Raw genomic sequence first — 13,433 nt, 5'->3', positions numbered from 1 at the left:
ATATATATATATATATATTCCACAGTGCACATCGCACCGCTGTATAAGTCACATCAGTTCAAATATGTCTAATAAAATGGAAAAATCCATAAATTCGTCACTTCGCCATATACGTTGCATCTATTATGCATCACCGCAGACATATCTCGTTTGTTACGCGTCACCGCTGACGATCCAGAAATATGGGCCAGTGTTGTGCCAAAAATCGATTGCCTGCCAAATGGTGGCCGCAGGAGGGTGCACAGGAGGACTTTAACAAGAATTTAGCAAGATTAACACTTAAAAACAATTTGTTTGCTCGAAATTATAGTAAAGCTGTGTCTCAGTCTATCTTTTGCTTAATAATTACAATTTGACAGTCAAATCAGCTGCATTTCAAAAGCCGATACGCGGAAGTAGGAACACGCAGAGGGATGAGCCGCTGCTCATTTCTTCAAAATTTAACAAGATAAACACCTTAAAACAATTATTTGTTTGCTCAACTTTATAGTAAAGGTGTGTCTCAGTTGAACTTTTACTTAATAAAAGGACTTCATTGGTCAAATTAGCTGCATTTCGACAGGGTGGTGCAGCAAAATGAAGCTGATTTGACTATTGCTCCAAGTGAGATGGACGAAGGTGGAAGGCTATGGCAAGACAACTGTGTCATTAATAGCCACTTTTACCTATTACATGACACAACGACATGCTATACTAGTCTGGCGCCATCTAGCCCAAGTAGCGTTCAATATTTTCAGTCTGAATGAATGAAAATGGTCATATCAGCCAAAAATTGGTTTATAAATATGGGAAAAAATATCCATAAATACGTCGTTTTGGCATATAAGTCACAGGGCATGTAAATTATGCAAAAGAAAACGTTACTTAGACAGCGAAAAATACGGTATATATACAGTACATATACATATACATATATATATATATATATATATATATATATATAGATATATATGTACAGTATACATGTTTGTTTGTGGGTTTGGGTTTTGGGTTCTGTTTATTGCATTTATGATTCAATACAATAAAATAAACATATAAAAGGTAACAGATCAATGTAAACTTTGGTTTATTTCTGTGATTTTAATCGCTGGATGTCCGGCCCCCAAGCTGTTGGCGTTCAGAAACTGTGCCCCCCTGAGCAGTTTTGTTGAATAGCCCTGCTTTATGAGAAAAGCATAGTCTTATTTTTGTTTGTTGTGCTGCTACCATTACAGCAGGTTACCGTAGGGCATCTTTGTTTCATCTTTGATTCATTTAATACTGCTAACATTGTTTCAAGGTGACATAAACACATCTATTTTGCAATAGTTTAGGACAGAGGTTGAAAACAAAGACAGCTCTTGCACAAAAGCAGGGAGATTCCTAACCCTTCTCTGGAATGCCTGTGTGGTTTTGGTTTGTAGGGAAAACAGTTTTGAGCACAACTCTATTGTTTTTTAAGATTAAAATTGTGCTGTCTTTCTTTATTGAGTTTTCCCCTTCTGCGGTTTTAATTTGAAGATTAGCACATCCTGTGTTTGTAAAGTCCTTTGAAAGGCCTCACCTAGTCTGAGTTATGAACTCCAACTTCTTAAATAATGAATTAGTCTTTAAACGCATCCTTCTTTTTGTTACCAATGTTTCAAATATTTTGCGTTAAGTAACCCCTTGTCCGAACCTCCCCCACAAACCCTTTGAGCACCAAACCTTCACTTTTATTTCTATTCCTTTATCACCTTGTATGTTCGTTTCCACGGAGATATACAGTATGTCTAGAAGGTTTTATGGTCTGGGCACAGATCTGTGCCCCTTGCTGTGCCTCAGACAGGCCGGCAAGAATCCCAGCATTCAGTTTAGCTCCATCTCCATGGTGACTGTGAGTTAAGGAAGCGTGACACAAAAAGAAAACTTGTCTTCCTCCATAAAAGTATCTATGTGTACAAAAAGAGGAGAAAAAGGTAGATACAGAAACCAGCAACCCTTTCAGCTTTACACATCTGCTTTCTTTTAGTAACTTGAACAAAACTGGACTGTAAAACGAATCTCGATGTTCATGTCAGTGGCTCCAGATTTGATTTAAATAAAGATTTTAGCTGCTGTTAGGGTTGATTTGTTTTGGCACGGGTTATCAGTGACTTGCTGTATTTCTATTAATTAGGAGTTTTAACATGCCACAGTAGGTACAATGCAATCTGAATAGTTTCCATTACATTGAAACTCTATTATTGACTTCTACAAGTGCTAAAAAAAAGTCATTTTGTCTAGTGGTAGTTCTTTTTTTCCTCTCAAACTTATTTTACTGTAAGCAGTTCTGCTAACTGCTGAAATATCTGATTCTTTTAAGCAGCCTTTTTTCCAAATCCCCATGTGCTAGTTTTTATTTTCAGTTTAGCCTAACACAATCTGCAATTTTCCTTTTTCCTATTTCTTGGCGCCCTTGCAGAACCCCAAGGATATTCTGACATCAATCATGTTGTGTTGGAGACTTTGCCAGACTCCTCCATCAGCTGCCACAGGATGCTGAGTTCTACACACTCTGCCTCCATTGTTGGAAGCCATCAGCACGCAGACAGGTACAGACCTGATTTACAGCAACACAAGTTGTGCTTTTCTCACCAAAGGAAGGATATAATGGTATTAATTACTGCAAGTCAATAAAAACTTTGTTTTTCTTGTAATTTTGTTTGTTAAGCTCTTCTGTGAATCAGTCTTGGCCAGAGCATTCTGTCCTGAGCCGCCACACCTCACTGGGTAATTACCCCTCTGCCCGACAGCCACCGCAGCACTCCATGTCTCTGAACTACGGTCACCACTCTCCTCCCTTACACCACCCCCACGCCCACCCAGCCCCTAATGCCCACAGCTCCCCTCGAAGCAGCCAGCGGAGCCAGATGGCTTGCTATGCCCTCAGCCGTAGTTCCGCTCAAAGCTTTGACGAGCAAGACGACTCGGGTCATGGCTACGGCACGGACTGTCCAAATGTGGGCGTCGATAGGGATAATTTATCCTCCGTGGAAAGGCATCATCAGTCATTGACTCCCCAGGTGCAACCTCCTCTGCTACCAGAAAAAAAACGCGCTTCGGATGGGGAGCATTCACTGGGAACAGCCTCTCCTGCCCTCAGTGGATTCTCAAGTCCGCACAGTGGGAGCTCTCTGAGTATTCCTTTCCCTAATGTCCTGCCTGACTTGTCGGCTCAGACGCCATGCGCAGCCTCACCTCTGCCAGGTAAATAAATTATTACTAATCATTTTGTTAAGGTCCATTACTTCAATTATCATTCATAGATGCTTTATGGATTGTTACGTTGCTTTCCAGACGTTCTTGCCAACAAGCAGGTTACTGCAAAGTTTGTGCAGGACACGTCAAAATTCTGGTACAAACCAGACATCTCAAGGGATCAAGGTGGGTTTGCAGTTTTCACTTTTTTTTACATATTAATAAAGAAAATTAACTTTGTCAGCTCACTGTCAGCATGTCTCCTCTTTATTCAGCTATTGCAGTCCTAAAGGACAAGGAGCCCGGCTGCTTTATTGTTCGGGACAGCCATTCCTTCAAGGGGGCGTACGGTCTGGCCATGAAGGTGGCAACACCCCCTCCCTCTGTTTTCCAGCAAAGCAAAAAAGGTATTTTACATGTGTGGTTTGGTCCCATTATTTTGTGAGTAAAATGTCTCAAAACTGACTAGCTTGCAGTCTTTTTTAAATTAAAGCAATCAGAATTTTTTTGTGTTTTTGACCTAAAAATAAAGCTATGCAAGTGTTGAATATAAAGTTTGGAAAAATGCTCCTTTTGTTTGATAAATCTTGCACAAAAATTACCATTAGACTACTTTTTATTTAGCTGACTTCTGCATTCAATTATGCTCAATAATTGTAAATGTTATGGCTAAAAAACTCAAAGGTTAGTGCAGAACTTCAAACGTCCTGGGGGTCGTGAACAACAGTCACACCTACAGCCGTCTTCTTTTACAGCCCGCTGTAAATGGGTAAATTATTCACAATAGAACTTGAGACTGTTTTTTTCTGTTTGTGAGTGAACTCATCATGCTGTGGATCTCTCTTGGGCTTCACCTTTATGAAACCAGATTTCTGCTGCCTGATAGTCTTAGATGTGCAGCTAATGTTTCACTCTTAACAAAGGACATGGCTGTTCTGATGCCAGGGCATTCTTCAGGAAAACTCCCTGCCCCACTTATCTGTATACAGTGTATAAGTTGTATTCTAGTATCAGGGTCAACATATGTTACTTGTCTGGCTGTTGCATAGCTAGGGGAAAGAGGTGGGCTTTTAATAAATGTGTCTTTTATTATAGTACAGTGGCCCTAAGGTGTAAATGAACAACATTAAAAAAACGGAATTAATATTAAGCCAAAGCGGAAGTGGCCGGCATCACATTAGAAAAAAACAGAATTACATTTGAAAAAAAAAGGAATCACATTAGAAAAAACGGAATTACATTCAGCCAAACAGTATTTTTTTTTCTTACTTTATTTACAGCATAAAACCGAACAACAGAAAAATATACAGTACACACACAAAGGAGATACAGTTAGCAGGCTATCTTTTTAACTGTATCTCTGTTATGTATATAGTTCTGTTGTTCAGTTTTATGCTGTTAATAAAGTAAAAATAATAAAAAAATAAACTTCCTGTTTGGCTTAATGTAATTTCGTTTTTTATATGTCATTCTGTTTTTTCTAATGTGATTCGGGCCACTTCCGCTTCGGCCACTTCCGCTTCGGCCACTTCTGCTTTGGCCACTTCCACTTTGGCTTAATGTAATTCCATTTTTTCTAATGTAATTCCGTTTTTTCAAATGTAATTTCCGTTTTTTCAAATGTTGTTCATTTATACCTTAGGGCCACCTTATTATAGACAACCAAAATGCTTTTTAGGAAAACAAACAGCGGAGTTGCTGTAAAAGCAGTTAAAGTGAAGCCACGGAACAGGAAGCAGCACAGTTCTTGTATTACTTCTTAGTTTCTGCTAGCATGTAGTTTTCAGACATCAAAAATAAAAATCAACATAATTCTTTCATAAGTGAACTTATTTTTGTAGATAAAAAAAACGTTCCCTGGTCAATGAACCCAAAAATAGAATAAATGTAAAACTAATTACGCAATTTGTGAAACCAGACATTTTCAGGTTGTTAGTTTTATTTCCAGACTTTCTACTTCAGTCAGGGTGATGTTTATTTTAATTTTATAATATAATGATTGAAAAGTACCATAGTTATTATTTTAATTTTAGCAACATATCAGTGATTTGTATTGTGTGACGTAATGCCAAGTTTTAGTCTGAAACCTTCACATCAACAAAACATAGCAATCATTTTGCTCAACAGAAACCTTCAAGACAAATGCACCCTGAACTCTTTGTTCAGTCCTATCGTTTTTGCCCCCGACTCACACCTGTCCTTTTGTTTGCTGCCGCCCCTCTGCGATCCAGCAGCACCTGTGGTGACGTCACCTCACAGCCCACAGCCCATCTTTGGTCTTGGAGCTTTGTGATTCCTTTGAAAGTGAGAAATCCAGCCCACTTCAAGAAACAAGCTTTTGTGCTAACATTCCTCCTGCTGCCACGTTGAGGGGGGTGGAAGTAGGGGGCTGCTTGTGTTGACTCATCTCCCACCTAATCTCTGGACAAACTGACTATTTAATAAGTTCCATATAAATCTTGAAAACAGATTATTTATTCTCTAACAGGAGGAGATCTGTCCAATGAACTGGTGCGCCACTTACTGATCGAGTGCACGCAGAAAGGAGTGCGTCTGAAGGGTTGTCCCAATGAGCCCTACTTTGGTGAGTACCTGTCCAGTTAAAACCTGGAGTTCATCACCATCTGTCTGTTTGGCCTCTAGTCTCTACAGCTAAATACTAAGACTTCATGACTGATACTGCCCTCTGTTGGTGCACGGTGCTCTGTACCAGTAGTTTGCTGCAAACCCTGGCACCCAAACATCAATCAAGCTAACAGATCTTTCTAGTTGTTGTGTTTGAGTCATGTGGGATTTGTTCATCTTGGATGAATGAAACGCAGTTATATTTTGTAGGCTCTATAAAAAGAATTCATAGAAGCATTTCATGATCTAATATTATAATTGGGGGCTCAAATGGAGTAGAGGCAGGGCAGCCGACCCGGGACCCAGAATCCCCATGCCCAATCCCCAGCCATCTTCCACATGTTGTGGTGTCACCTGGATGCATCCCAGGTGCAATGAGTTAAATGCAGATAACTAATTTTGCTATTGTATGGGAACATACAATGATGACAGCACATAGCACTTATCATTAGTATATAATTTTTGTTCCTTTTCCTTATCTAGAAACTGGCTGAGTTGACCCATCAAAGTTGAGTCAGGTCCTCTGGATGTTTTTTTTGTGTTGAAACAATTCATCTTTCATCCAAAGGACTTCCATCAGTCCAAGGAGCCACAACAAACTCAGTCCCATAAGTAGCACACTCATAGGCCAACCAGTTTGATGGTGATAAGATGTTTTCTAGAGTCCACCCTCTCCCCAATTGTCTCGTCTGAGGCATGGGTGCCAAAAAAGTGGCCCAAAAAGAAACCATTCAGAGGACATGACTTAACTTTGTTTTTTTTCCCCTGGATTATTGAGCATGACCTTTAATGTCTGAGTTGACATTTTCTTCGTTTACATCCTTTTACTTTGAAAATTCCCCTGGTTTAGTTAATTTTTCGTACTCGATTCTGTTACAGGAAGCTTAACTGCTTTGGTCTGCCAGCACTCAATCACACCTCTGGCCCTTCCCTGCAAACTTATTATACCTGACACAGGTAAACACTCACACACAAACACTTGTCACATATCATTTATTGAAGATAATTATTTATTGTTTTTTTTAATCTGGCTCTCCTGTGAGGTAATTTATCAGTATGGCCATTCAGTTGCCCATCTGTGTAGCTGCTGATTTCTAGTGTTTGTTTCTTCTTCTTAAGATCCTTTTGAAGATGTTGTGGAGAATACATCCCAGTCTGTCACAAACTCTGCTGCGGAGCTACTAAAACAGGGTGCAGGTAACCAGGCTTCTTACATCACTCACTAAGCATAGTCATTATGTCGAACACAAGATGATGAGACAACAAGTAAACACTTGACGCAGTCCTTGTATTTCAGGGCTGGTTTTGAAAATAGTTTTTTTTTTCTTATGCTCTGTTTTTATCACTAAGCGCCACGGTTCAAAGAAAATCCAAGTGGAATCTGATTTGTGTTTGTTGCCTGCAGCTTGTAACGTGTGGTACCTCGGCTCTGTGGAGATGGAGTCGCTTACCGGGGTCCAGGCGGTGCAGAAAGCCACTACCATGACCCTGAATGCAAACCCTCTACCAAACTCCACTGTGGTCCACTTCAAAGTGTCTTCTCAGGGAATCACGCTGACAGACAACCAGAGGAAGTGAGTGCAGCACACTTTTTCAGCCAAATCCCATTCCATCCCTGTATGGACATGCCCCCCCCAGCTGTCATTTCAAAGTCATAGAGTTAAAGTACTTCATTGTGACATGAAACACCCTGGCAAGAAGCAAATACATCATCAGTTGTGTCAAAATGTATCGAAACTTAGTTGTAGTCATTTTTTTTAATGCTTGCTAGAATAAAACAACAATTACACCAAAATGTAAAATGTCAAGGTTTTCTATCTAGATGTAAGAAAGCCTGTAGAGACAATAAACAAATCTATAATATAACTATTATGAGACACATTTTGTTATTTTTAAAGCTTTTCATGAGTAATTGACAATAATATCAAAATAATACATCAGTAGACATCAAACTAGACCATAGACAGGCAACATTTTATTTCCAGAAATTCATATAGCCTTAACCCTCCTGCTGCTCTTGGGTCAAAATGACCCACAATGCTTCAGTTTCAGGTCTATTGGGTCCTTTTGACCCAAAGGCAACAGCTGGGTTAGAGCAGTCAAAGGGTATTGAACAGGAAACAAATATTCTTCTAGAACAGGGGTCTGCAATCTGCGGCTCTGGAGCCACACGTGGCTCTTTGGTCCCTCTTCAGCAGCTCTTTGGTCCCTCTTCAGCAGCTCTTTCAAGCTTTGACCAAAACTGTCATAAAACTGAATTTTATTGGTTTATTTGCATACTTGGTCACAAAAAATGTCTCCCTGGACATTATTTTTGTAAACTGGCACTAAACCTAATAGGGCTGAATATTTTAAGTGAAGGAGTAAAATGGGATTTGACCTTAAACTGTTCATTCAAAGATAATCCACATGTCTCAACCATGAATTTGTCTGTTTTTAGGCTCTTTTTCAGGCGCCATTACAATGTCAACACAGTTATATTTTGTGCTCTGGACCCTCAAGAGAGAAAGTAAGTGTTGTTATTGTTGTTTTATAACCACTTGGTTTGCACAATATTTGTCAAACATTGTTTGTAGAAAATCTGGCTTAAAAATAATTCAAATCTATTGTTGAAAAAATGATGTCATCCAAGTAAATTTGGTGTTATTTCCATATTCTGCTTTGCTGACACTACGATTCTTGCTCATAGGTGGAAAAAAGATGGATACCCTTCAGCAAAGTAAGTAAATAACAGGTTATACAGCTATTCTTAAATGTGTAGTTAGTGCTGCTATTAAGTGCTTTACTCCATCTTTGCAGAATCTTTGGATTTGTGGCGAGGAAAACCGGCACTTCCATAGACAACATATGTCACCTGTTTGCAGAGCACGATCCTGAGCAGCCTGCAAGTGCCATAGTCAACTTTGTGTCCAAAGTGATGATTGGTTCACAAAGGAGTAAGTAGGAGGGGGACTGATCAGCTGGGAAGACATGTACTGGACAAAAGAAGCAGCGGTTTAAAGACTGAAGAAAGGGTGAAGCTGAGACCTTAAGTCCTGGAATCTAACTGGATGTTGTCAAGAAAGTTAATGGTAACATGATAATAAGTTTATGTAAAAACACATCCTTTCTCATATGAACTGTAAATTAGTCATGAAAGGAAAGAAAAACTAAATAATAGACATGTTTTTTACTTGTTCTCGTGTTTTGTACAGTTAGATATATTCATTGTAACTCTTCATGCATGGCATTTTATGAACAACTCAAATGAACTTGTGTATGTAGTTATCTGTATTTTTCTAACATTTTCCATAATTTAAGGGCTGAACAAACTGTACAGCTGTGAGGATCACAGAAGCAACTTTTTGCTGCACGTTGTGTTTTAATAATGGCGTTAAAAACAGAATGGCAGATAGACAAAATTTTGTGTAATTTGGAAATGGAACATTGCAAACAAGATTTTGTTCTTTTATCTATGCAATAATGATTTTAGACTATGGTACTTGTGGGTTTTTTTGTTTTTGTTTTTTGATGGATTTGAACATGACCACTTTAAAAGCTGCTGTAAGAGTTTTCTCGGAGCATTTCTTTCTGTGAGTATATGTGAGTTGAGAAAAATGAGATAAAAATAATTTTATTAGACTGTAATATTTATATATATTGACTCGAACTGGATAAAATACATCATCACTTTGTTTAGAAGATTTGTACAGGAGGTATTTTGTGTATAACTGCCAACTTTATCCCTTTTTCCTTGACTTTCTTGGGACCAGTGGCCAATAACAAAACATTGTCACCTCAACTTTCTACTTTAAAGAACATAGCAGCTGCTGTATTGGAGTAAAATGCAGTCATCTGTCAATGACGTATACAATACCATTGCTTTGAGGAAAAAGCTTCTTATCGTCTGAGTTAATTGTATATGAGATGATGACCATCTTTTTTTATTTTTATGTTGGAAACCCGAGAAGGACCTCCAAACAAACCTGTTGTTGCAGTTATATGGGGACACTTGTTACTTTGAAGATATTTTATCTGTGCTTTGTAATAATTTCATACATGGCTGCACCTCTGTGTCTAACATGTTACATGTAAACAGCGTATTTGTGTATTACTGTAATATTGCTGTGTTTTACTTTTTATGTAAATAAACTGTAACATCTGTGTAATCTTTATGAACTTGTTTCTTGTTCAGCTTTTTGTTATGTAAAAAAAAAACATCTAAAGGATATACGGCAAGTCTTACATAACGGTAAGTTTTCATGTCGGCAAAATGGCAACTATTGTGAAATGAATGAACAGAATAATGAAGAAATGCGCCATCTACCATGATCTATCACCTTTTTTTTGTGGAAATCTAAAAGGACTACAAATGGAGCTTACAAATGAACAAAAAAAAAACTATAAGCACACATGAAAACAAAATAATTGGTTTTAAGATGCGAACTGGTTCACCTGTTTCCCAAATCCAAATGTCATTAAAGGTATCTGTAGCAATCCTTGAAATGAGAAATGATTGAAATGCTGAGTGCCTATGTGTTTTCTTATTGCTATAACTTCTTTATTACAACATTTTATTTAAATACTCCTATGTGCCTTATCTCAAGACTCAACCTTTAAGACTGAATGTTTTGGCCACAAAATGTTTCCCGTCACCAGGTTTTCACTTCTTTCTTTTTATTTTCTTTAGTGTTTCCCTTCTGGGGCTATCTTAAGTGTACAGCATGAAATGTGTCCAGGACTTCTTGTCTTACAAATCAATGGAACGTGTTAGAAGAACTGTGACAAAGGTTCAAAGTTCATGCTCAATAATCCAGATAAAAAAATCCAACAAAGTTCAGTCAGGTCATCTGAACGTTAGCTTTTTTTTGTTGAGACATTTTCATCCTTCGTATATTTTTTACCAGGATTATTGAGCGTGAACTTTTATGTTTTGAACCACTTTGGCTATGGCTGCCTCAGAGGAGTCGACGGGGAAGAGGGCGGGCCACAGAAACCATCTTATCACCAGCAAACTGGTTGGTCCACTATATGAGTGTGCTGCTTGTGGGACTGAGTTTGTTGTGGCTCCTTGGACTGATGAAGTCCTTTGGATGAAGGACGAAACGTCTAAAAAAATCAAAATAATAATCCATATGACCTGAATGAACTTTCTTGGAGTTATAAAGGACATTCTTGTAAAAGAGATTAATAATCTCAATGGATTTCTTCCCTGGTAAAATAAAGATTTTAATAAATTTAAAAAATAAAGATCCTTAACGTTAACTGTGCAGAGAAAGTAATAGCCTCAGTTCATTTTACAGCCAGTAGAGGACACTAACAACAAAAGTCTGGACTATCACTGAGAGGGGGGTATCCTTTTTCTGTTTGTTTCTTAAGAAGGGGAAAAAAACCTAGTATTTTTTACTCACCAAAGTGGATCATCACAACCTTTAATGAGGCTTACACACAGATACACCCACATCCAGACATGCCCTGTCTCATACGCTTGGATTCCACAAGTCTGTACAAGTTTGCTTTAATAAAGCTGAGAGGGAATTAAATTGCAGAGCTGGGTGGGAAAGGTGCAACGAAGAGGTCTTTTCTTCCTCCCACTCACCCCTCGTTACTGCTCTGCAGGTGGGGAAAGAGAAGAATTCCCGGGGAGGGCAGGAAGGATGCTAAGGCCCAGGTGTGGTGACAGCCAAGAGCTCAGGGCCTGTCTTTCCTCTGTCATTTACTGCGAAGTGGCCTTAAAATAAAAGACGCTGGGGAAAGTCCAAAACACCAGATAAGATTATTACAACTTGTCAGGAGAGACAATATTTCAAACAGTTAATAACAGTGCAGTAAGTGAGAGATACAGCCTACCTGAATGCTGTAAGACTTCCTTGTCAGGACTCCTTCAAAAATATCTGTAATTTAGCTGGATAGAAGAAAACGAGGAGTGTGAATCAAGTTTTATAGAATTCAGTTGAATTTGGATTGCATTATGTTTGAATGAATCTATAAAACATAAGCTATAAAATGAATAAAAGTTTTGTGGGGGAAAAAAAACACCTTGATTCCACCATCCACCGTATTCCACGTATGCATTTGATTATTAGATCTGAGAAACATTTGCAAGCAAATAATGTCGATAATATGACAGACTCAATGTCATTTTCAAACCTGCTTTATGTTTTGATGAAGTCTATCTCAGCTCTCAGCATAAAGACAAACAATACATGCACCCTCAGTCCTACGATCAATTTGGACTCGGGTGTTTAGCCTGACATTCAAGATGTTTTGGACTGAGAATGTGCAGCAAAGCCACACACAAGGTGTATACATACTCCTAGTATGACATGTTAAACCATCATCTCAGGTAATTCTACAGATATTGACCTAAGTGTTGGTGAGGTAGTAGCTGCGAGTCACCCCCAACACATCCTCTGAGCTGTACACATTGCACCCTGTTTGTTATACAAAATATCTCATGAATCACTGGATGGATTTTAGTAAAACTCTCAGCATTAGAGGCACTTGTACAACAATTTACTCAGAATCAGAATCGACCTTTATTGTCATTGCACAGAAGCACAACAAAATTACATTTCAGTACAGCCGTCCAAAGAAAATAACATGGGTAGACGGGGATGCCTGAGGCTGCAGCCTCGTGTGAAGCGCTGCCCTTTTCATTTAGATAAGGAAAAGGGAAAACGTGAGGAAAGGGGAGGTATTAAAACAATCATATCTCACACTGTGTCCTTGACGGGACCAGTGATGTCAATAATGCGTTACTCTAATCGCACCACTTTTTTCAGTAATGAATAATCTAACGCGTTGCTGTTTGAAATCCAGTAATCAGATTAAAATTACTTGTCCAAATTATTGTGCATTACTATTTTTGTCATTTTTTTCTAGTAATTGAATTTTATTTCCTCTATGCCTCTCGGGGAGTGACGTCTGGTCTATGCAACAATTCAGTCACATTATCAGCACCTATGATATCACACTGCGACAGAAACACAAACAATGGAGGGAGGTGAAAGATACACATTTTGTACCTGGAAGTACTAAGTGTTGGCAAAGTGCAATGTAATTTTTATGTTGAGGTGGCAGAAGCTTGTTGTCAGCAGTTGCTGAAGTAATTAATAAAGTAACTTGTAATCTGACTTAGTTGCTTTCAAAACCAAGTAATCAGTAAAGTACACAAGTTACTTTTTCAAGGAGTAATCAATACTCCGATTAAAGCTACTTTTTCAATGTAACTATACCATCACTGGACGGGACACAGTGTGAGGTTGCCCAAAAAAACCTCAGTATAAGAAAAAGCAACATACTGGTGACATAAAGACATATGCATGTGGAGTGGGTAGGGGTCCCAGAACAAGGCGCCCAAATGTGCGAAGCAGCCACTGGTGCCTTCGGCTAGGTTGCTGCAATGGGGGTGCAAAAGGAGGGAGGCCAGTCTCTCTTGTAAATGAGTCCCCGTGGCTCAATGAGGCTAGCCTGTATATATAAAGGTTGAATGAAAAATGTGTTCCTAACGTTGTTATTAATAAAACAGAGTTACCGGATCCAGACAAACAGTTACTGGAACACACCCTGTCAAAATAAGAGAGTTCCTGAATCCGGTTCCAGCAGGATCCAGCTCAAATTAAGCACTA

At 38.7% G+C, this 13,433-nt stretch overlaps 1 protein-coding gene across 1 annotated transcript in view; it reads left to right on the top strand.

Moving 5' to 3' along the window:
* LOC119414208 (tensin-3) overlaps positions 1-9,044 on the top strand; it is a 46,954-nt gene extending 37,910 nt beyond the window's left edge. Inside the window, exons 14-24 of the mRNA XM_037681307.1 lie at positions 2,423-2,552; positions 2,672-3,207; positions 3,298-3,384; positions 3,474-3,605; positions 5,687-5,782; positions 6,703-6,780; positions 6,943-7,020; positions 7,229-7,397; positions 8,264-8,332; positions 8,513-8,542; positions 8,623-9,044. Coding sequence (XP_037537235.1) covers positions 2,423-2,552; positions 2,672-3,207; positions 3,298-3,384; positions 3,474-3,605; positions 5,687-5,782; positions 6,703-6,780; positions 6,943-7,020; positions 7,229-7,397; positions 8,264-8,332; positions 8,513-8,542; positions 8,623-8,767 — 1,550 coding nt within the window. The 3' untranslated portion in view covers positions 8,768-9,044. The remainder of the gene's footprint in view (positions 1-2,422; positions 2,553-2,671; positions 3,208-3,297; positions 3,385-3,473; positions 3,606-5,686; positions 5,783-6,702; positions 6,781-6,942; positions 7,021-7,228; positions 7,398-8,263; positions 8,333-8,512; positions 8,543-8,622) is intronic.
* The last annotated feature ends 4,389 nt before the right edge of the window (positions 9,045-13,433 follow it).

The sequence above is a fragment of the Nematolebias whitei genome, chromosome 9 (assembly GCF_014905685.2).
Source record: "Nematolebias whitei isolate Nwh7 chromosome 9, NemWhi1, whole genome shotgun sequence".
NCBI classification, from domain to species: domain Eukaryota; kingdom Metazoa; phylum Chordata; class Actinopteri; order Cyprinodontiformes; family Rivulidae; genus Nematolebias; species Nematolebias whitei.
The sequence above is the reverse complement of the archived record's forward strand: the minus strand, read 5'-3'. Positions and strand labels throughout refer to the sequence as shown.